This window comes from Xenopus laevis, chromosome 8S, assembly GCF_017654675.1.
Source record: "Xenopus laevis strain J_2021 chromosome 8S, Xenopus_laevis_v10.1, whole genome shotgun sequence".
Taxonomy (NCBI): Eukaryota; Metazoa; Chordata; class Amphibia; order Anura; family Pipidae; genus Xenopus; species Xenopus laevis.
The window spans coordinates 84,997,641-85,022,930 of record NC_054386.1 but is presented as its reverse complement, the minus strand read 5'-3'; the positions used below and the strand labels follow the sequence as shown (position 1 = coordinate 85,022,930).

At 39.7% G+C, this 25,290-nt stretch overlaps 1 protein-coding gene across 4 annotated transcripts; it reads right to left on the bottom strand.

Annotated features, from left to right (window-relative positions):
- Positions 1–709: 709 nt before the first annotated feature.
- hnrnpul1.S (heterogeneous nuclear ribonucleoprotein U-like 1 S homeolog) lies at positions 710–24,309 on the bottom strand. 4 transcript variants are annotated; one of them, XM_041575315.1, is made up of 15 exons: positions 24,076–24,309; positions 17,679–17,828; positions 16,703–16,847; positions 16,179–16,252; positions 15,445–15,584; positions 15,259–15,358; positions 13,949–14,061; positions 13,468–13,725; positions 10,732–10,854; positions 9,625–9,753; positions 9,237–9,405; positions 5,289–5,627; positions 3,078–3,289; positions 2,821–2,991; positions 710–2,027 (listed from the first exon to the last, which is right to left on the bottom strand). In XM_041575315.1, the coding sequence occupies exons 1-15, from the start codon at positions 24,197–24,199 to the stop codon at positions 1,824–1,826; spliced, it is 2,451 nt and encodes an 816-aa protein (XP_041431249.1). In that variant the 5' UTR covers positions 24,200–24,309; the 3' UTR covers positions 710–1,823. The 4 variants fall into 4 exon arrangements, with proteins under 4 accessions (XP_041431249.1, XP_018088819.1, XP_041431248.1 ...); XM_018233330.2 differs by having other exon boundaries at positions 24,115–24,308; XM_041575314.1 differs by having other exon boundaries at positions 2,821–2,994; positions 24,076–24,307.
- Positions 24,310–25,290: the final 981 nt, after the last annotated feature.

Genomic DNA, 25,290 nt, shown 5'->3' with positions numbered 1-25,290 from the left:
TTTACTATTGAGTGCTGTTCTTAGATCTACCAGGCAGCTTATATCTTGTGTTAGGGAGCTGCTATCTGGTTGCCTTCCCATTGTTCTGTTGTTAGGCTTCTGGGGGGGGGGGTGATATCACTCCAATTTGCAGTACAGCAGTAAAGAATGACTGAAATTTATCAGAGCACAAGTCACATGACTGGCGGCAGCTAGGAAATTGACAACAATATGGCTAGCCCCATGTCAGATTTAAAAATTGAATATAAAAATCTGTTCTTTTGAAAAATGGATTTCAGTGCAGAATTCTGCTGGAGCAGCACTATTAACTGATGTGTTTTGAAAAAAACATGTTTGCCCATGACAGTATCCCTTTAAGAGTGCGCAATTAAAATTCGCAATGCGCAATTAAAATTCGCAATGCAACAGTTTAAGGAACAATATTGCATTGTGAGATGTGGATTTTTATTCTTATAGGTGCAAATGGTTTTGTGCTTTGCGACTAATTACATTCCCCTGCAAAAGTTAATTAAAAGGTGAACTACCCCTTAGAAAATGTAAAAAGCAAATTTATGGTTGGTTGCTATAGTTTATCAAACTGACTAGCAATCTACCTATTCGTTCATAAACCCATCACATTTATAGTTCTGTAAGATTTTGGCATGATACATTAATTTCTTTTTAAGCAGTGCTTTTAAATGAATTCATAATGAACACAGGAAATCGTGTAAACATTTCAAAATTCAATATTCACTTATTCCCAAATTAAAAAAAAAAAAAATAGAATAAAAACAAAACAGTTACAAATGCTCTCAACGGATTAGCTGCTAATGTGATGTGGAAAACTGCCTATTTTTACCTGGACATACACAAAGGAATTTGAAATGGCAAAACTATTTAACAACTGACACCACAATAAAACATTATTATTCTACGTTAAAACAGAATGATGCTTTTTTTTTAAGGTAGTTATATTATAATACACAATGCACCTTACGTACGAATGTAAAAACAAAGCGTTGTAGTTGTTTTTGAAGGAAAGGGTGGCGGTCTCAGAAACACAGATTGTTACAATGTTTGAAGGCAATATTGCTCTTTGATAAATTATCTATTCTTAAGACAGAAAAGAGCAGAATTCACATTAAAATGTATGATTAGTTTTAAATGGCTCTTCAGAACTAAAGAATTCCTTTCACCCACTTAGATGCAAAAACTTATGGTGTACTTGCGAACGCTAAATATTAAAAGACAAATTAATAAAGTTCCAGATATTAGGCTCCTTTGCATGCATCCAGAAATATAATAGCGCTTGTCTGCTGCAGTCTATAAGGCCTGTCTAAAGGGCCAGTTGCTGGGATATAGCCCCCAGTTCACAGGATACAAAATAATATCTCCCAAAAACTCTACAATTAAGTTAATCTTTATTTAACATAGAATTAAAAGAGTAGGCATACAGACCAATATATATTCCTCCTTACGCGTTTCATACCCACTGGTACTTATTCCGAATGCCTATGAATAAGTACCAGCAGGTATGAAATACGTAAGGCGGAATATCGATTGGCTACTCTTTTAATTCTATGTTGAATAAGATTAACTTTTTAACTGAATTGTAGAGTTTTTGGGATATATTTTTTGTATCCTTCGCATGCAGACAGGTCGATTGTTGGTGGTTTTGGTTTTTGGGAGGGGAAAAATCATGGCAAATGTATCAATTGTTGCTAATAGTCCTGAATTGGACCAATCCAGTTTTAATCCTTCTGACTTGTCTGGTGTCAGACAGATGAAATGTCACTTTTCTCATTTAATGACTGATGATTCTGTTGGGGATTCAAACTCCGGTTTCAGTGGCTTCCTCCTTGTGATCCATACCTCCCAGGGTGATCATATCCACCACTGCTATAATTCCACTGGCTCCACTGCCCTTGACCTTGGGAAGAACCTTGGTTCCACTGCCCTTGACCTTGGGGAGGACCTTGATTTGAACTAGGATTTTGGGGAGAAGCCTGGCTTTGATATTGGTACTGGCTCCACTGTTGTCCTCCATACTTTAGAAATATGTGGAAACAAGAATACATTTCACAACGTGACACCCAAATAATCATAACTTTACTCACTCACAAATGCATACATCTATTTGCAGAACATTTAAAATTATACGGCATTGATTAGAAAGTGTAAAATGATTACCTGCAACAGCATTAAAGGAACAGTAACACCAAAAAATGAATAGTGTTTTTAAAGGAATGACAATATAATGTAGTGTTGATTTGCACTGTTAAAAGTAGTGTGTTTGCTTCAGAAACTCTACTATAAACAAAGCTGCGGTGTAGCCATGGGGGCAGCCATTCAAGCACAGGATACACAGTAGATAACAGATAAGTACTACTATAGTTTATATAAACAAGCTGCTGTGTAGCCATGGGGGCAGCCATTCAAGCACAGGATACACAGTAGATAACAGATAAGTACTACTATAGTTTATATAAACAAGCTGCCGTGTAGCCATGGGGGCAGACATTCAAGCACAGGATACACAGTAGATAATAGATAAGTTCTGAAGAATCCCATCTACAGCGTGTATTTAATCTGCTGTGTATCCTGTAGCTTTTGCAAAGCAGATTGTTATATAAACTATAGTTGTGTTTGTGAAGCAACTCCACCAGTTGTACCAGTGCAGTGTAATCAGTGCTATATTTTCATTATTTAATACACTTTAATTTTTTCTTACTGTTCCTTTAAAAACACAAGACAATATACCACCCAATAGCGATCTAGACAGCCTCTAAAAAACAGAATAGAGTTTCCTTAAGAAATGACTGGCATACTACCAAACCTTACCGGTTGCTGCTGTTGATACTGCTGGCTGTAGCTGCTCTGGCTGTTGGGTGGCTGGGCAGGCGGAGAACTTTGATGAGGTGGTAGTTGGCTATACCCTTGATTGTAGCTCTGGTTGTAATTGGGAGTATAGCCACTGCCACCACCCTGGCTGTAGCCACCTTGCCCGTAGTTCTGCTGCACAAAGTGGCAAAAAGAAAATAAGATGGAGAACATGTTTAGGAGTTAAACGTTACTTGAAAATAATTGCCTTCACTTACCTGCCCTTGGCTGTAGTTACTAGGTGCACTATGCAAGGAATTTGATGATGGACCACTGTTTCCATATCCACCAGCCTGGCTACCTCCTGGATTATAATGCTGCTGTTGGCTGTTAGAACCATAGCCCCCTCTAGATTCTGAGCCATTATCATAAGAGCTCCCAGACCAGCGGCTCTGTTGGGGTTGTTGGTTATGCCCATCTCTGTTAAAGCCTAAAGTAGAAAAAGGCAACATTCATTTAAAAATGATAAACCCTATTTGTGATTAAAACAAGCCCTGACTCCATCATATGACACCGTATACAGAGGCAACTACCCTAATCTGTTCACCTGGCACAAATACCACCTCTCATTGTTTGGCAGAATAGCAGCAATCAAGAGGACACTACTGCCGAGGTTATTATACCTATTCGGAACACTACCAATAGACTTCTCTAAAAAAACAGCACACACCCTCCAAAAGGCCATATTAGACTTTATTTGGGAAGGTAAAAGACCCTGAATCGAGGCAGCTATCATGACTAAGCCCAAATCTTTTGGAGGGTTGGAACATATACCGATATGACTAGAAACCATGATCCACATACATGCCCCAAACAACAAGCCATGGAAGGAAACTAAGAACCACTTCACAACTCCATTACAGCTAGCCCATCTATTTTGGATAACAAACTTTCAGAACTAACCCAACTATCCTACCTATAGCAGAACAAGCATTAGATCTATGGGATTCAACATCAATAAAAATGAAACTAAGCACTAACTCCAGATGTAGGACCCTCTATAATACAGACTTCACGCCAGGTGGCACCCCAACAGACTTTACCCCTTGGATAGAAGCAAATATGCTTACGCTCACTTATGTGGAAACTACACTCAAAACCAAAATGAACCACACACTAACCAACTTTGAAGCCATTTGCCAAAACAGATCCTACCCGGCCCATCTGATCTCCAGCCTATATAGAAGCTTAGCATCAGACACTACAGATATACACCAACCCTATATGGCTAAATGGGAGCAAGATCTAGGCCTTACAATCTCTGAAAAATTCTGGTCATACATATGGTACACGGCCAAAAAAAATCTATATGTGCAGTCTCTAATGAGAGAGAATATAAGATCATATTCCGTGGTACTACACCCCCACACGGATCAGCAAATTTAGCGGCAACACAGACCATGCCACATGTTTTAGAGCAGGGATCCACAACCTTCTGAACCCATGAGCAACATTCAGAAGTAAAAGGAGTTGGGGAGCAACACAAGCATGACAAATGCTCTTGGGGTGCCAAATAAGGGCTGTGATTGGCCACTTAGTAGCCCCTATGTGGAATGTCAACCTACATTAAACTTCTGTTTGGCAGTACATCTGTTTTTTTTATACAACCAAAACTTGCCTCCAAGCCTGGAATTCAAAAATAAGCACCTACTTTGAGGCCACTGGGAGCAATATCCAAGGGGTTGGAAAAAAAAAAAAAAAAAAATTATCAAGCATCCACCACAACTTATTTTAGGTATTGACAAATGGGTCATAAAACACCATGAATTACCTGTGCCACAAGAAGCAGCATTCTCGCAGCAGCATTTTTTAAATGGCAGTTTTTGATTTATGATTACCCAATACTACTAAAAATTATATTATTATGAAAATGGTTTATTTACATGAAGCAGGGTTTTACATATGAGCGGTTTTATGCAATATCTTTTTATAGAGACGTACATTGTTTTCCTTTAAGGCCCACTGTACATGTGCATATGCTATATGCTCACATGGCCCCAAATGTTATAAATCTACCCAAGCCATACTTTAACAACATGAGGGAAAACTTAAATCAACGCAGTTGCGCACAGAAAATCTGCTCTAGTAAATGAACTGCAAGATGGTTAATGTGTGGGCCTAAAACCTGCAGGTTTGGAATGACATCCACACATGTTTTTAGCCTTTACTCTGCCCATGTCCTTCTCCAGCAGTTGGTATTTACACACTAGCTCCTACTTCACCTCCCAACCTATGGTGCCATCAGAACTGGGCAAGTCATGTGTGGGTCTATAAATACAGATGGCTTGCTGGATCAGATTGAGAGTTGGCTGGTTAGGGTGAGGTGCAGCTTGACTACTTGTCACTAAAGTACCCCTACTGTACATATTACACACCTGAAAAATGCAGAATATTTAGACCCCAAAAATCATCTTAAATGTCTTGCTCACCTCCAGCACCTCCTCGGTAACCACCAGCAGAGCTTCCTTCTCTTCCTTGAAAACCTCCTCTGTGTCCTGCAGGTGGACCACGACTATCAAACCTCTGAACGTCTCCTCTTGCTCCACCATCTCCTCTCCCTCCACCATCTCTTCCCATTCCATCTCCTCTTCCTGCTCCCCCAAAAGAGGGTCCACCTCCACGGCCTCTGAAACGTTTTTCTTGTGGTGGCCCAGCTGTTTTCCCCTCCTCGTTGTACTGCCGCACTAGTTGCTCTGCATCTTCTTTCTGGAGCTCAATATAAACAACTTCATTCAGGAATTCTCCAGGTTCAGGCAAAGAAAAATTTGCTGTGTGCAAACAAGAAGGAACACAAGATAAGCACTTTGGGCCAAACCCACTATGCAAAGGGATAATGAATATTTTTCATTTAATATTATTAGAACTTAAAAGGGGTAGTGCACATTTAGTTAAATTTTAGTAGATTACAAAACAGTATTTTTAAATGGTCTTCATTTTATAAAGCTTTTGAATTATTTGCCAATTTCCAGCTTACAAATATTTATTTATCTTTATTTAGACTAAAAAAACAACAAAAAACCACTGGGTTGTAAGGGGTAAATTGAACCCTAGCAATAAGATAGCTGCTGAGAGTCCAATTTGGAGAACTACAGAGCAAAAGCTGAGATAATTTGCAGTTGGTCTTTATTTTTGTGTTTTATTATTTAGATTATTAATGGCAGCATCACACAAATTCAATTTAAAACTGAAATATCCCTTTAACACTTAACTTGGTTATATGTGGTACACGATCTCTATCTACCAGTTGATAAATTAATATCCTCGAGTAAAAAGAAGTGCTCCTCTCTTTTTGACATATGCAAAGTGATGCCTTCTGGAATCAGAAGGTGTTTACTTGTCTCATGCCATACACACAGCACTGCCTAGATAACAAAAATGAGAGTTTTGATTCTCCCATAAAGCATCATGGGCGGAGACATGCAAATCACTCCTTTGTGTCCCTTTGGCCAACTATGCATCCAGAACCGCTGGATTATAGCACAGATACAGCCTAATGGTTCAGAGCCATATATCCAAACTTGCAGACAGCCTGTTTCGATCTTGTTAGAACTCATCAGTGCAAGATATTGAACATGGCTTCTGAGAGGTAGGACTTGGAGAGTAGCAAATGGGGAACCAAATCTGGTCATGCTCCTTTCAGCCAATCACCATAACCAGATTTGGTTCCCCATTTTGCTACTCTCTTGGACATACATATACAGTTAGGTACATAAATCTTTGGACAGACAACTTTTTTCTAATTTTGGTTCTGTACATTACCACAATGAATTTTAAATGAAACAACTCAGATGCAGTTGAACTGCAGACTTTCAGCTTTAATTCAGTGGGTTGAACAAAAAGATTGCCTAAAAATGTGAGGAACTAAAGCCTTTTTTTAACACAATCACTTCATTGCAGGGGCTCAAAAGTAAGTGGACAAATTAAAAAAACTGAAAATAAAATGTTCCTTTCTAATACTTGGTTGAAAACCCTTTGCAGCCTGAAGTCTTGAATTCATGGACATCATCAGATTCTGAGTTTTTAATCCTCTGCCAGGCCTTTACTGCAGCGGCTTTCAGTTGTTGTTTGTATGTGGACCTTTCTGTCGAAGTTTAGTCTTCAACAAGTGAAATGCTGCTCTATTGGGTTCAGATCAGGTGACTGACTTGAGGTGGCCATAGACTCCAAGATCCGCTCGTTTGGCGACATCGCCAAACGAGCGGATCTTTCCCCGATATGCCACTAAACTGCGTGGCTATATCGGGGGTAATTCGAACGTTCGGCCGTATGGCCGAACGATCGAATTACGATGCGCCAAGCGGCTCCGACGGGTCGGTCGGGTAAAAATCCAACCTTCCCGATCGATATCGTGGCCAGATATCGATCGGGAAGACCCGTCGGAAGCCCCCATACACGGGCAGATAAGCTGTCAAATCGGTCCAAACGACCGATATCGGCAGCTTTATCTGCCCGTGTATGGCCACCTTTGGCCATTCAAGAATACAACTTGGCCACTTCTTTGCTTTAATAAACTCCTGGGTTGCTTTGGCTGTATGTTTTGGGTCATTGTCCATCTGTATTATGAAATGCTTCCCAATCAATGTGACTGCATTTAGCTGTATTTGAGCAGACAGTGTCTCTGAACGCTTCAGAATTCATTCGCTGCTTCTGTCCTGTGTCACATCATGGATAAACACTAGTGTCCCAGTGCCACTAGCAGCCATGCACGCCCAAGCCATCACACTGCTTCCGCCATGTTTTGTAGATGATGTGGTATGATTCCCTTGCAGCACGCACTCAACAGAACAGCCGTGTGATTAGAACATCTTTATTCACTGGACAATCCGCCGAACGTGTTTCGCATGAACACACACACACGTACTTTTTTAGATGTTTTTTTTTTTTAGCAAAGTCCAATCTAGTCTTTCTATTCTTGATGCTTATGAGTGACTTGTACCTTGCAGTGCACCCTCTGTATTTACTTTCATGCAGTCTTCTCTTTATGGTAGACTTGGATATCGATACACCTACCTCCTGGAGAGTGTTGTTCACTTGTTTGGCTGTTGTGAAGGGTTTTTATTCTCTTCACCATGGAAACAATTCTATGATCATCCACCTCTGTCTTCCATGGACATCCAGGTCTTTTCGTGTTGCCGAGTTCACCAGTGCTTTCTTTCTCAGGATGTACCTGTACTATTGCCCAGTGAAGCTCAAATTTTCACTGAGACACTAAAGACCCCAAGATGTAGTTTTATTTTCATTGAGGACTACAGCTCTGTCTTTTTGTTACACACAATAGAACTGCTAGACAACTTCCACTTAGACTTTCAGTGAAGAACAGTAATGCCAAAAAAAGTGTTTTAAAGGCATGATAATATAATGTACTGTTACCCTGCTGGTAAAACTAGGGTGTTTGCATAAGAAACACTACTACAGTTTATATAAACAAGCTGCTGTGTAGCCATGGGGGCAGCCATTCAAGCACAGGAGACCGTAGATAACAGATAAGTACTACTATAGTTTATATAAACAAGCTGCTGTGTAGCCAAGGGGACAGCCATTCAAGCACAGGAGACACAGTAGATACCAGATAAGTACTACTACAGTTTATATAAAGTAGATGTGTGGAAAGGCACACACTCCTGCGACCACCATGTTTGTAAAAATTAGCTCTTTATTCCAAGGGTAAAAACAAACGTCCTGACGAATAACGCGTAATGTTTGTTTTTACCATTGGAATAAAGATCTAATTTTTACAAACCTGGTGGTTGCAGGAGTGCATGCCTTTCCACACATCTAGGGGTTTGGGGCGCTGCACCCGGGCCACCCCCTATCATTGGTGAGTGCAAGCATTTCCATATTGATTCAGATATATGCTTTGGATCATACGGTTTATTACATCTCACCCAAAGTGACGGACTTGGGGCATCGCACCCAAGTCAATTAAATCACCGGGTGGCCATTTGGCTCATAATTGCCATATAAGTGAAATGTAATTCACTTGGTTAGAGCCGTGAGGGTTTTTTCTATTTCTATAGTTTATATAAACAAGATGCTGTTTAGCCATGGGGGCAGCCATTCAAGCACAGGATAAACAATAGATAAGATACGTTCTGAAGAATCCCATTGTATACTACAGAGCTTATCTGTTAACTGCTGTGTATCCTGTGGTCATGGGGTCTGCCCCATGGTTACACAGCAACTTGTTTTTATAAACCATTGTACAGTGTCTGAAGCAAACACACCAGGTTTACCAGTGCAGCACAACAGTATATTATTGTCAATCATAGAATCTTTGAAGTGGCAGTAAAAACATTTACACAGTTTTTTTTTCAACATTCTTACATATTAAGGATGTTATAAAACATATAGGAAATGAATATGCAAATGGAAGTTACCTTTCATTTCCAACACAGCAGAGTCTGGAACATCCTTCCCTTCCTCATCTGTACGTTTTACTATACGATCTTGCAACTCTGCATCTGTGGGACAGATTATGATGGCTTTGCGCTGAAAGCCTTCAAATGGACGCATCTTCCTTTTCTGAGCCGTTCCATAAACATTTGTCTGGGTGTAAAAAAAAGTCAACACTGGTCATACTTCTGCATTAGTGATTTGTGGATCAACAAAAAAGGTCAACTGGCCCTAACCAGCCAATGCAAATCAGGGCCCCACCTATGCTGGCTAAAACCTGTGGATTTCAGGTTAGCCCACACGTCACTAATTTAACCGGTCATGCACTGTAACAGAAGACTGAATCTAGATTAGGTTATTCATCTATCTTACCTGATCCAGGATGTAGTTTCGTTTCCTACGGGCAGCAACCTGGATAAGACGGTTCAGACACTGGGTTGCTTGTTGTATAAGGACGTCCCAGCGCCCTGCATAATTACGTTGCCTTCGAAGGCCCATTACCTGAACGGAGATAACATTACGAGAATTGTAGAGAAGATTCTCTCTCTTTTTTTAAAAACATTTTTTATGTGTGTGTACAAATATGATTATGGAGACAGAATGCACAAATTAATTTATTTTTTAAGCCAGGATGTAACTTCCTTGACTGAGGCCCAAAACATGTAGGGACTATTTGGTTGTAAAAAAAATATCAAGGAATAGTCAGAAATTATTATTATTATTATTAACATGTATTTATATAGCGCCAACATATTTCATAGCACTGTAAAGTACGTGTTTATACAACTAAATCACATGAATTACATACATAGAACATATGTATACATACATCACAATCAATACAAAAGGTGAGGAAGGCCCTGCGCAGAAAGAGCTTACAATCTGAAGGGAAGGGATTAATACACAAGGTGTGGGAGTGGGCAAGATCAGAATTAAGTGGGTGAGAGAGTTACAGTAGTCTAGACATGATATGACGAGAGAGTGAATAAGAATTTTGGCAGCATCTTAGGTGATAAATGATCATATTTTGGATATGTTCCTTAGGTTGAAGTGACATGATTTAATAAATCTCAACAGAACTATATGTATTTTGTATTATCATGCTTAGGAGATATGGAACTTCCTACTGCAAGGTCAATAAAAATTTTAATTTTTGGTTGAAAGCTGCTAAAATGAAGCCTATCCAAAGTTGCACATGGGCCTGTAGGAACAATGTAATGCAAACAGGACAAACAGAGGGGGTGGAATGTCAACTATAGCCTTAAGCAAGTACTGTATTTTGTTTATTTATTTCAACATAAAAAAAAATTATATATATTTAATTAAACCTGTTCAGAGCTTCCCAACTGATTGTAAAGAGAATAGAGGAAGTGTTTTATTTTTAACTAACAGTAAAAAAACATTTCATACTAGCAGCTGGTAACTTTGGAATGGTTATAACAATCACATATACATAGTGTACCTGTTAGTTTGTCTTACCCTCATTTTTTCCATGATTGCATTGGTTCCCAAGATATTATATTTCTTTTCTGGATGTGCAGCAGCATGCTTCACAGCCCAAGTTGTCTTTCCAGCACCAGGTAAGCCAACCATCATCAAAATCTTAATGGAAGGCAAGACGAACAAATAAAAGCAAATGCAAGTCAAATTACAGAATGCAAAGACAAATCCAATCAATAAAAGCCGTATGCTACAAAAGAACTGCAATGATAACCCTGTGGGGAAAACTCCACACAGCCATTATATTTGCTGAATACATTTGCAAAGCTTTCCCTACATATATTATGCCAACTTTCTATTTATGTAGAAGTTTCCTTAATGGAAGTAACGCCTATCTTTAAAAAAAATAATACATAAAGTTGGGCTTGAATAGAGAGCTGCTCCAGCCAATTTCTGCACTGAAATCAGTTTTTCAGAACAGAGCAAACCAATTTTTTTTTTATATTTAATTTTGAAATCTGATATGAGGCTAGACATATTGTTAGTTTCCTAGATACCCTCAGCCACGTGACTTGTGCTCTGATAAACTTTAGAGACTCTTTACTACTGCACTGCAAGTTTGAGCCATACCATCAGCAGCCTAACAACAGACCAGTGGGAAGGTAACAGCTCCATGGTAAAGATAGATAATAGCACTCAATTAGTAAAAAGTACCCCGAGACAATAACATTGAGTAGTAGAAACAATATCGTATAAGAGAGCAGCTCCATTGTGAAGAGCTGTAAATTGTGTGCTGTACAGGATAAGGCACGATGACCTGAGATGGCTGCCTACATACCAATATTACAGCTAAGAAAGCTTCATGCTTTAAAGTTTGTGAACCCTTTAAAAAGGTCTATTTTTATATGAATGTGACCTAAAACATCATCTGATTTTCAAACAAGTAGATGAAGAAAACCTAGTTAAACAAATGCAACAAATTATATTTGGTCATGTATTTATTAGAAAAAAAATAAGATCCAATAACATATCTGCATGTGGCAAAAGAAAGTTAAAGGGAATCTGTCGTCATTTTAAAAAATTTTTTTTTTGCATTTTTATAAAAAACACACATCCATAAACACTGTCTGGCAAATAAAATGTTAATCCACAAATCCAAGCATAAGTTATTTTAGTTTGTATTTTGTCATGGGGGCTTCCATTTGTGCTCATTACACATTCATCCTGTGCTGCTCTAACAGCAGGCACAGCATTACCCGTGTGCTTGGAGGCAGCCACTCTGTAATGAAAAGCCAGGTCGCACTACGACATGAGAATCTAGCTGTACACTCCCCCTCCCCTCTCTGCCCATGCGTGTGATGTTTGGAGGAGAGAGGTCACATGGTTTGCAGGGAAGCAATTACTTTCACTTTCCTGTTCTGCTCTACAGCTGCACTAGCAGCCCCTCCTCCCACAGACACTATCAAAGCTCCTGCCGTTCTGTAAGTTTGTTCTCTGCTTTCCTTTGGAGGAGGGAACTTTCTCTCCTTGCTGCCTTCCTAGTTAGTTTTACTGGTTACTAGATGAGGTAAAGGAGCTGTGAGTTCCCTCTGCTATCCACCTCACACAAACTGCGCTCCTTTCCTACCTGCAATACTTCTTTTTACATTAACTACTTACTGCCTCCTTTTCATGAACTATTTTAACCCTTCCTAGACTTCCTCTGGTTTTCAAGTATGTCCTCCTTATTTTATCCTTTTTTTTTTTTTTTTATTCCCCGTCATCAGTCCTGGGAGTGTACTCCTGTGTTTCTGCCATTCATTTTTGTGTAAACAAATATAATAAACTATCTATATAAAATATTTTTTCCAGGGTTCTATTTACATTACAGCAGCTTGTAGGAGGGAGGGGTAATGACATCACTCCAACTTGCAGTGCAGCAGCAAAGTGTGACTGAAGTTTATCAGAGCACAAGTCACATGACCTGAGGGCAGCTGGGAAATGTCAAAATGTCTAGCCCCATAGCAAATTTTAAAATTAGATATAAAAAAATCCATTTCTTGTTTTGAAAAATGGATTTCAATGCAGGATTCTGCTGTAGTAGCACTTTTAACTGATACATTTTGTAAAAAACATGTTTTTCCACGACAGCATCCCTTTAATCCCTAGGATTATCATATCATTTGAAGGTGAAATCAGACGAAATCCTCAATTTGAAATGTTGTGGAAAGAACTCACTAACATCCAAGACCTGAAGTTGTTCTGGGCTAAAATTCCTCCAAGTCGATGTGCAACATTTACCACAAACGTTTAGTTGCAGTTATTGCTGCACAAGGGGGTCACATCAAACACTTTGTGGAAGTAAGTGGATACTGAATTACTTACTTTTACCACAGGTAGCTATATTATTTTCAATAAATACATGACCAGTTATAATAATTTTTATTCAATATATTTGTTTAACTAGGTTTTCTACATCTACTGTACTTTTAGGACTTCATGTCCTATCAGATGTTTTAGGTCACATTCATAGAAAAATATTTTAAACATTTTAAAGGGTTTACAAACTTTTAAGCACACCTAATTTAGAATTAAAAACAACAAAAATCAAAATCAACATCAGGGTTTATAAAAACCTACACAGGCCTTAAACATAATGTCACCGATTATTTATACAGTTAAATTAAACAGAATTGAAATATAATGCTTACATTTGTGTACATTACGTACATACTTTTATCAAGGTGTGACCATACAATATGTTTTTTATTAGACTAATATTAAAATAGAACTTACCTCACACTCTGCCTTATTTTTAGGGGGTTCAGTGCCCCGGACCCTTTGGACACACTGTATGAATGTGAATCCTGGCATTGCAGAGCAAAACGGCTCAGGACGCTGGCCAAAGTTGAACTCCACAGAACAGTTTTTGACCAAGATATGGGGGAATAAAGCCTGTCCGCCAAGAGTCTCCTTGCGCACACGGAATGCTACACCAAGGGGACGTCCGTTCTTTGAGAATGATATCTCAGCCTCTGCATGAGATTCAAAGTCCTATATTTTAGAGGAGATTAAAGAATTGGTCAAAAGTTGTCAAACAGAAATTGCCATGTCACAACTTATCTATAATGAATTGGAAATAGGCAGGTGTTATTTAGAAGGACATGGGCAAACATTCAAAATGTGAAACTGTTCATTTTACATTTAGAGCAAGGCCTCCAATAAAGGTGTATCATTCACAGTAAAGTCATTCTCAAAAAAAAATAAAAAAGCTTACAATGTAACAGCCAATAACATCATGTTCAGCAAAGACCTCCCCATAATTTTCAAATCTGCTGTTGGTAGATTTCTTTCCTGTCCCTCCATAGCCATAAGAAAAAGGTTCCTCCCCTGTGTGGCAACAGTATGAATAAAGTCAAATTAATTAAACACTCATTTATAGCGGATGCATGAAGATTAGTTTAATACCAGGAGAAATTTAAAGAGATACTGTCATGGGAAAACATGTTTTTTCCAAAACACATCAGTTAATAGTGCTGCTCCAGCAGAATTCTGCAATGAAATTATTTTGTCAAAAGAGCAAACAGATTTTTTATAATTAATTTTGAAATTTGACATGGGGCTAGACATTGTCAGTTTCCCAGCTGCCCCCAGTCATGTGACTTGTACCTGCACTTTAGGATGAAACTGCTTTCTGGCAGGCTGTGTTCTCCTACTTAAAGGAACAGTAACACCAAAAAATTTAAGTGTTTTAAAGTAATGAAAATATCACGTAGTGTTGCCCTGCATGGGTAAAACTGATCTGTTTGCTTCAGAAACACTACTATAGTTCATATAAATAAGCTGCTGTGGAGCAATGGGAGAAATGGAGAAACGGCTATATGGCACAGGTTAACGAATCAGACAGAGCTTATCTTCTATCTGCTATGTAACTTGAGCTTTTTCTCCTTTGAATGGCTGCCTCCATTGCTACACAGCAGCTTATTAATATAAACAATAGTAGTGTTTTTGAAGCAAACACACCAGTTTTACCAGTGCAGGGCAACACTGCAATATATTTTCATTACTTTAAAACACTTATTTTTTGACGTTACTGTTCCTTTAATGCAACTGAATGTGTCTCAGTGGGACCTAGCTTTTACTATTGAGTGCTGTTCTTAGATTTACCAGGCAGCTGTTATCTTGTGTTAGGGAGCTGCTATCTCGTTACCTTCTGATTGTTCTGTTAGGCTGCTGGGGGGGGGGGGGGTGATATCACTTCAACTTCCAGTATAGCATTAAAGAGTGAAGTTTATCAGAGCACAAGTCACATGACTGGGGGCAGCTGGGAAACTGACAATTTGTCTAGCCCCATGTCAGATTTCAAAATTGAACAAAATCTGTTTGCTCTTTTGAAAAATGGATTTCAGTGCAGAAGTCTGCTGGAGTAGCTCTATTAACTGATGTGTTTTATAAAAAAAAAAAAACATGTTTTACCATGACAGTATCCCTTTAATGTACAGAGAAAGTTATTCAGCATATTTAAATAAAAAATTCTAAATATAAAATGGATTTTTAATTTGTCAGTTAACCTTTTTCAGAACTCACCTAATTGGGTGCTGCATGAATCTAGAGACCACCCCACACGGACCACATGTGGATCTGGCTCACTGGAGGGCAAATGGCCCACTGCCATTTCTTCAGTGACCTAAAGAAAAAATACAACAAATAATCCAAATATAGAAATTCCATAAAGTTTTCTGAATATTTCTGAACTAGAGAGAGATTATTTACCTTCATCTCAAAGCAAACTCTACCTCTGTTGACTCCATGAGTAGCTCTGGCCCCTGACCACAAGTAAGCAAAGCCTTCCATGGTTAGCGGGTAGCCCACAGTTCGATCTTTATCAAGCTTGAAATGCAGATCACTATTGTCTAGGGAAGAATGAGAATAATTGTTGGCATGTTACACAACAACCTGTTATAACCTGGGAATCAGGCACTAATTGATCTTAATCAAAACAAGCATGTATTTAAGTAAAAAGAGGCATTTCAAATATAAAAGCATGTACTAATGGATAAGCTAAAATTTGCTTTACGATCTGTAGATTTAAACTATATTATATATTACTAGTTGCTAGAGTAAATAAGACCCTAGCAACCAGGTAGATGCTAAAATATCAAATTGGAGAGCTGCTGAACAAAAAGCTAAATAATCACCACAAAATTGCAAATTGTCTCAGAATATCAATGTCTGCATCATAATAAAGGCTACCGCTTTAATTAACTATATCACAAATAATTACCTTAATATTTTTAATATAGAATTGTATATGCAGCATAAAACAAGAAAAACTAAGTTGAATACACTTAAAGTACCACCTTGTTTCTACCCACTCTTTAATAGGTGCCATTGTATTTATAATGTCTCCTATTCAATTAAATGGAATGTGATCTGGTGCAAGGAGAGGCAACAAAAATGCTTTACATGGCACAACCTATGAAAAACAATTATGTGCTTATACTCACAATTATCAAGAACAACAAAATTTTCATCAAACACGTCATCATCATCAACTCCAACACCTTGTGGTGATCGAGCTCTGTAGGTAAAAAGACAAACTACAATGAAAACAGTTTTTGCATCCTCCACATTAAACTGTATTAGAAGGGGGATGTTTCTTGCGCAGTCTCTCAACAGTGCTAAAGTAGCTGCAGTAAAGGTGCACACGCATTTTTAACCAATACTAAATATTGCGGAGTAATGCCAATTAAGGATGGCTGCACTGAAAAGATTTAACCAATCACCACACTTGACCTATCAGATTATCAATCCTTTAGACATTCTGTTATTGGCCAGCAATCTTACTTTACTAATGCCAATGGGGGTGATCAGTCAACTTGGACACAAAAGCATCAGCATTTATATTTCACAATTTTTATTCAGATGGGACCCACCAAGGTCCTGTTTGTGCAGCCAACTTAAGACTATGTTTTAATAATAAAACTGGCTATTTGTGCTCCACCTCACCTGATGTGCAAGAAGTACATACCTTCTTTCATCTCGGTGTTCATAATATCCACGGCCCCGATCCTCAAATCCTCTCTTACGGTTTTGAAATGGTGGCTGATTGCCAGCAGCACTGGGCCCCCTATAACCTGGATCTGGTTGCTCTTGCTTAAACTCGGTTTTCAAAGCTACAAGACAAAGGTAGAATAGGGTCGTTAAAAGAACAGTAACACCAATAACAAAGTGCATCAAAGTAATTAATATATACTGTTGTTCTACACTGGTAAAAGTGGAGTGTTTGCTTAATAAAAATTACTATAAAAAACTGAAAGTGTATAAAATATACTGTTCCTCTGCACTGGGAAAACTGGTGTGTTTGCTTCATAAACACTAATTTAGTTTATATAAACAAGCTGCTGTGTAGCCATGGGGGCAGCCATTCAAGTACAGGATACACAGTAGATAACAGATAAGTACTACTATAGTTTATATAAACAAGCTGCTGTGTAGCCATGGGGACAGCCATTCAAGCACAGGATACACAGCAGATAACATAAGTACTACTATAGTTTAAACAAGCTGCTGTGTAGCCATGGGGTTAGCCATTCAAGCACAGGATACACAGCAGATAACAGATAAGTACTACTATAGTTTATACAAACAAGCTGCTGTGTAGCCATGGGGGCAGCCATTCAAGCACAGGATACACAGCAGATAACATAAGTACTACTATAGTTTAAACAAGCTGCTGTGTAGCCATGGGGTTAGCCATTCAAGCACAGGATACACAGCAGATAACAGATAAGTACTACTATAGTTTATATAAACAAGCTGCTGTGTAGCCACGTATCTGCAGTACAATCCTACTAATATAACAAATCTTTTTTTTCGCACTGGGGAATTAGGATTGCAAACAGATGACAAATAAAAAGAAAGAGCAACTGGCTCAGTATACACTACAGCAGCTTGTGTAAAATAATAATCAGCAACATTTCTTTAGAATGTAAGAGAAATAGTACCGATATTTGGCAAGAGAGGTGGTGGCGGCTCTGCAGGTCTCCTATCATAGCGCTCATAGCCCTGATCTCGCTCTTGCTTGATTCCTTCCTGCCTGAATGGGGGAAAACCACCAGACATTCCATAGTTTTCTGAAGGCTGCTGTCCATAATCTGGGGGGGGAGAAAGACATGTAATTAGAAATCTACACTACAGTGTTTCTCCACAAGAGCAACTGCAGAGTGGTACAGAAAATGCAAAACAATATTAAAGAAATTGTTCCGTGTAAAAATAAAAACTTGGTAAATAGATATCTATTGCAAACTCACTGAACAGGTATGTCCCATGTGGCCCCCCCTTAACTCAGAGTTAGAGAGCTGAAAAGTAGTGTTCTGCTTTGTTACACATCCAGTCACTCCAGCCTTTATACATTACATTTTTAGCTAACTATATGAGAAACATTTATTATTTTGAACAGCCTATGTAAACAGTTTTTATTTTTACACTGAACTGTTCCTTTAAAGGGGTTGCTCGCCTTCAAACAACTAGTTGTTTGCCGATAGATCACCAGAAATAACGACTTTTTCCAATTACTTTCTATTATATGTGTGTCACCGTTTTTGTAATATTAAAGCGTAAAGTGCAATTTTTCACCTTCTAAAGCAGGGGTGTCCAAACTTTTTGCAACGAGGGCCAGATTTGGTGAGGTGAAAATGTGTGGGGCCGACCATTTAGCCTGACATTCTTTGAACCATTAACACCATTAAACTCATTTAAAGTATCCGTAGCAGTAATATTTGGGCACATTAGTGAAATGATCTGCCACTTTGTCTATACTGCTGCCTTTGTGCTGAAGGTGTTAGCAATAGACATGTACTGGCATGTAGTGACGCACCACTCTTGCATACGTCTTTAGGGCTGAAGGTGCAATCGAAGTAGTGATGTGCCAGTACAGTAAACTAAAGAAGTATGTGAGAGCGGCGCGTCACTATGTACCAGTACGTGCACAATTCCTGATTGCACTGTGCTGGGGGGCCACATTATTTTTAATTTCACGATGGAGGCTGAGGGCCGGTGTAAATTTGATAAAGGGCCACAATTGGCCCTGGGGCCGCACTTTGGACATGCCTGTTCTAAAGCATCTCTGGGAGGGGGGTCGCGATCCTGTAAAATGTTATAAATTTATACATTTAGTCGATATCTTTGTCCCTGCTGAGCAGAATCCCTGGGTTTTATTACAGGCAGCTGTTAGAATTGATACAATAGTTGCTATTACTCCAGAGATGCTGCTGAGAAATAGATCAACTAAATGTTGCAAAATTGTAACAGTTTAGAGTCTGCACCTGATTTGCTGAGCTGCCCGACTGAAACACCAGAGACAGGAACATTCAACTTAGATTTTGGAAAAACAGTAAAAAATAAATAATGGAAAGTAATTGAAAAAAACTATTTCTGGGGAACAATCTGAAAACAACTTAACTGAGTAGTTTTTGGAAGGTGAACAACCCCTTTAAAGGGCATGTAAAGTCTAAAATAGAGTAAGGCTAGAAATGCTGTATTTTGTATACTAAATATAAACATGAACTTACTGCACCACAAGTAGGGCTGGACTGGCAATCTGTGGGTTCTGGCAAATGCCATAGGGGCTGCTATAAGGTGCAATAGAAAGTCAGTATTTAGTGGGCTGGTGGGGGCTGTTTGGGCCTCTGTGTACCTGAAATGCCAAGGCCTATTTTAATTCTCAGTCCGGACCTCACCACAAGCCTAATCAAACAAATGATTTATGCTTTCAAAGTTGGCTACAGGGGGTCACCATCTTGTAACTTTGTGAAACATCTCTGCAAGACTAAGACTGTGCACATGCTCAGTGTGGTCTGGGCTGCTTAGGGATTGTCATAAACAAAGCTGCTTGAGTTCTGCATGGCTGGGAAGTAAGGGGCTCCCCCTGCTGTTCATAAGTATGATTGTTTCCCTGCTCAGCAGTTAGGGACCGTCTGACAATTCCTATCCACAGCAGTAAATGAAGGGAGGATTTCACTGCATACAGTCAGGTTTCTTATAAAAACGGTACACATTTTTTCATTAAAGTATATTGGAGATTGGTTTCTTTTTCGTTAAAGAAAGTAAAAATGGGATTTTATTTTTTTGCCTTTACATGCCCTTTAAGGATACAATTTTAAGGCTCATGTTTTTGCCCCGCTATTTCTTTTATTGAATATCAAGTCTCAGTTTGAGAAAACTACCCGTATGCAACATTATATATGCATATTCTCAATGCTACTAGACTAGACCAAACTGCTAGACTGGGAATCAGAAGAAAATAAAGAATGCTTTCAGCAAGACAAGCAAAATACATAAAGAGGAAGTTCAACGTGAAAAAAACCTTATTTTATAGGACAGCCTACGCTAAGCAACGTTTTCACTGTTTTTATCAGTTATTCCTCTGGCTGACAAAGGCTTCAGTTTAATCATTCTTACATTCAGTGCTTATCTTTCTATTCAGTCCGTCTACAAGTCTTGTAGTTATTCTTTTTTGAATGAAATGTGTAATGTAAACACTTTCCAAATATGGCACCGCATCCTATTAGTTTATTTTTTAGCTATTATTTAATCTTCATTAGATAACCCCTTGGTTATCTCAGAATTGCACATACATATTAGTGGAATAATGGTCTCCTTGTGATGTATAAATGTGGAGTTATTATGTCATGTGAAAAAAGGCGATTAATTAAAAGAAATGCTGGGCAAATATAACCCATAAGAGTATGCCGGTGAGGTATTGCAGGATAAAACAACAGTAAAAACATTCAGTGTCAATTTCAATGGGTAATTTCACCTTTCCAGTTTGTTTAATTTTTTTTTTTTATTATTTGCCTATTTTGCCTCTTGCCAAAGAGAAAAACAATACCGATAGGTTTTTCTTTTAATAATTATATTTTTTGGGAATACGGTGCCACATATTTTGGGCTGCAGTCACTGCACAGCAACTATGAAAGTTTGCTGCACTTTCATTTATACAGTAGTGTGCATCAATGCATGTTCCTTGGGCAGTTCGGCCTATACTATAGAGATTCTATGGGAAATAATGCTATCTCTTCATTGGCTGTTAGACTGGAGGGTGTGTTTAGTAATCTGAGCTGAGAACAACTGAGCATGCTCATGAGCCAACAGCCAAAATAAATTCCTAAGGGAGGAGAGAGAGTGGGTTAGAGGAGTAGAAGAAGTGATTAAGGGGATACTGCAGCCTTATGGTTAACCTTTTAACAACAAAAGTGGCAGTTATCTAAAGAGGCTGTTCTCGGATAATATATTTTTTTGGGGGGTTACATGTCCTTTAAAAGATTATACCATTTTTTTTTATAGGTTGTCTTTATTTCAAGCCCTCTGCTACCCAAGCTACTTCTGCCTCATGTTGGCACTCAAATGTCTTCTTCCTAGGAATGCCCAGCATTCAGACAGCAGTTTATATGGAAATGGAGAGATTATTTTTTTGTACATGGACCTGTCAACCAGACACGAAAAGCTGTATAGTAAAAGTCCTTTTCAAATTAAACATGAAATCCAATTTCTATTTTTCATTAAAGCATTCATAGCTGTTCTAAGCTCATTTAAAAATCTCAGCTGTCAAATATTGTCTGCCCCTCCTCTATGCCATGAGCATAGAGGTGGGGCAGACAATTACTTTCACTTTCCATTCAGCACTTCCTAGATGTCACTGCTCTCCCCACATTCCCCCTCTCTCTTTACCATTTAATTGTGTAGCCAGGATATGGGGATGAACATCAGGTCCCCCATTCTGGTGCACAAACAAGATTCTGAGACGATGAAAGGCTTGCCTTAAAGGGGTTGTTCACCTTCCAAACACTTTCAGTTCAGTTGTTTTCAGATTGTTCCCCAGAAATAAAGACGTTTTTCAATTACTTTCCATTATTTAATTTTTTTTTACTGTTTTTCCAAAATCTAAGTTTGAAGTTGAAAAATCTCTGGTGTTTGAGTCTGACAGCTCAGTAATTCAGACGCAGACTCTAAACCAGGGGTGTCCAAACTGCGGCCCGAGGGCCACATGCGGCCCAGGATGCATATGAATGCGGCCCAGTTTGAAACTCTTGGTTCCCGAGGAAATAGGAGGAGGGGGGTCTCTGCCCATTGCCCAGTTAGTAATAATAATATAATAATACGTCTATTTATTATCCAGGTGTCCCATATTCCATTGTATAGCTCTATCTGGTTATCCAACTGGCATTGTAGTTCTTTTCTGTTTATTTCCTTTACTTTTACAATTAAAAGTGTATTTTATGTGTGGCCCCAGACAATTTTTCTTTTTCCAATGTGGCCCGGCAAGCCAAAAGTTTGGACACCCCTGCTCTAAACTGTTACAATTTGCAACATTGAGTTCATACATTTCTCAGCAGCATCTCTGGCGTATTAGCAACTATTGTATCAATTCTAACAGCTGCCTGTAATGAAACCCAGAGATTCTGCTCAGCAGGGACAAAGATAAGAAATGTATCAACTAAATGTATCAATTTAACAGTTTACAGGGTCGGGCCTCTCAGAGCTGCTTTAGGGCTCTTACTGACGAGTGTTTTTACCTGCGCTCCCCTGCGTTCCGTTTTTCTGCGTTCAGCCGCAGGGGAGCGCAGGAATAGACGCATTACATTTTTTCCAATGGGGCTGTACTCACAGGCACGTGTAGGCGCTGAACGCAGGTTGAGACGCAACACGCTGCATTTTTCCTGCGTTCGGCGCCTACACGCGCCTGTGTGAGAACAGCCCCACTGGAAAAAATTTAATGCGTCTATTCCTGCGCTCCCCTGCGGCTGAACGCCGAAAAACGGAACGCAGGGGAGTGCAGGTAAAAACGCTCGTCAGTAAGAGCCCTTAGAACATGAAAAGACATTTTAAACTTCAATGTTAGAAAACAGATGACACGTATAAAACAGAAAGTAATTGGAAAACAACTAGTTGTTTGAAGGTGAACAACTCCTTTAATAACAGTGTCCACAAAATGGCTGCTGCCGGTTTGCTATAATTATGAATTCCCAGACTGAAGGAAACAAGATTCAAATAATGTATATATTGTAATTAAAGGTAATTTTGTTGACTAATGTAATAAAATAGGATTTTGAATCATTTTTATGGGTGACGGGTCCCCTTTAAAGGAGAACCAAACCCTTTATATTAAAATCCCCTACCCTTCATAGACTCACTGCCTGCTCCCCCCCCCCAGCCTAGGTGTTACCCTCGGTAAATGCCCCTAATTCTTTACTTACCCCTTTTTGCAGATTCAGGGCATCAGATTAAACGGGCGCCATCTTCTTCACTTCGTTAATCTTCTCGAAATAAGCACCGTATCGGCGCAGTTTTTTAACAACTGCGCATGTGCCGAAAGTCAGAAATTGCCGAAGCGTCAGAAGATACAAAGTTTACCGGAGAGAAGAAGATGGCGCCCGTGAACTACGATGCGCTGAATCTGCAATGAGTGGTAAGTAAAGAGTTAGGGGCATTTACCGAGGGTAACACCTAGGCTGGGGAGCAGGGAGGGGGGTCTATGTAGGGTGGGGATTTTAATATAACAGGTTTCTTTCTCCTTTAAGTCCAAAAAAATAAGTTCAGTGCAGAGAAATCGGGACTTTCAAGTACAAATGAGGGACTGGGGGTAGAGCTGTCAAAAGAGGGACTGTCCCGCTCAAAACAGGACAGTTGGGAGGTATGTTACTGCATAACAAATGAACATACAGGGTGCATTTATACTAGGGATGCACGATTTTTTGGATTCGGCCGAACCCCTGAATACTTCGCAAAAGACTTAGGCGAATAACGTACCAAATCCGCATATGCAAATTAGGGGTGGGAAGGGGAAACCATTTTTAACTTCCTTGTTTTGTGACAGTCATGTGATTTTCTCTCCCCACTCCTAATTAGGATTCAGTACAGCCGGGCAGAAGGATTCCGCTGAATCGGAATCCTGCTGAAAAAGGTCGAATCCCGAACCAAATCCTGGATTTGTTGCATCCCTAATTTATACAGCAGGAGAATCATTGACATCACTCATGTTAAAGGTCCATTACATTATGGAACGTAGGATAGAATGAAGTATTAGGGAATAGTATTAAGCAGTTTAAATGCGTGGAGGAGCCAGTAAAGAACAGGACTCACAATATAGAATATAAACTGGACAGAATAGAACACAAATGACTCTCTATACCTGCCCCATTATATCACTACTAGCCCTGATACCACAATAAGCCCCAGCCGCTCCCCCCGGCCTTACTGAAATCTACAGCCCGTCCTATAAATCCCGACTACAGAGCTTTTCAAAATCGTTCATTTCCCCCATATTCTGCTTTAGCGACATTTGCTTTTAATCAAACAGATCCCACAAAGCCCCATTCTTTGCACATCCCCCGATTCAAAGACCTGCCCGCCATTGTCTATCCCCAGCTTTGCAGTCCTTACAGCGGCCTTCCCCTTCCCTGCGATAGTCTCTAGGCGGCCCTGGAGGATATCCTCCCCGGTGGTATTGTGCGTGGTGATCCCCCATCGTCGACGCTGCCTCCCAAATACGCGGGTCTCCACCGATGGTGAACAAAATGGCTGCACCGGCCTCCCGACCTGCGCAACACAGACAAACGCTGATTGGCTAAGACACACAGGGAACGCTAATCAATAGAATGAGCGAAATAGCCTCTAGCAACACTCATTTGCTGATATCGACTGGGCGGTGACACAAAATGTCCAATAGAAACCGAGGATAGCTGTTTCCTATGGCAACACCACGTCTAACGAGGATGATAAAGCTGAACACTGATGGCTGGGGCTGCCATGTTGGTACACCCAATATCGTCCGTATTAGAGATAATCAATTTGATCTTCAAGTCAGGCCCGGACTGCGGCTGCTGTAAGGTCCCATAGCATACCTCCCAACAATTGTTTGGTCACGCCCGATTTTTGTGACCACACCCCCTGATTACCTTGTTCATTTTACATAGTTTGGCAGGTTTAGACATAAAACATATTTTTGTGGTTTTTGTATGTTATTAGAGTTTTGCAAATGAAGGTGAATTGCCCTTTAAGCTGTGAGTCTTAAGTTCTTATCAAACTGTCACAGAAGTATGTCAAGTATCTACTCTGGGCCCTCTGCCAATAAATAATTAAGTTAGAAACTTTTTTGTATCTGTTTCTGGCTGTTCAGTGCAGCAGATCAAAGAGAAACCCGGGACTTTTCAGTACAAATCTGTGACCGGGTTGAGCTGTCAAAAGCGGATCTGTCCCGCTCAAAACGGGACAGTTGGGAGGTATGCCATAGACAGTCACTATTTAGTGGGCTACTGGAGGACTATTTGGGCCTCTGAGTCAGGGTCGGAACTAGGGGTAGGCAGAGTAGGCACGTGCCTAGGGCGCAAAGCTGGGGGAGCGCCAGGCACGTTCTTCCTCTGTCGCCTACCCCAAGTCCGGTTCCCTTCTCTGCCCGACTGTCTGGTTGTTATTGCGTCTTTTCCACTTCTGCGCATGCGCTCAAACTCCATTTCGCGCATGCGCACGAGAGCGCAGGTTCGCGCATGCGCACGCGAGTGTAGATTCGCACATGCGCAGATTCCCGCTACTGCCAGGCTTGCCTAGGGTGCCTGGTGC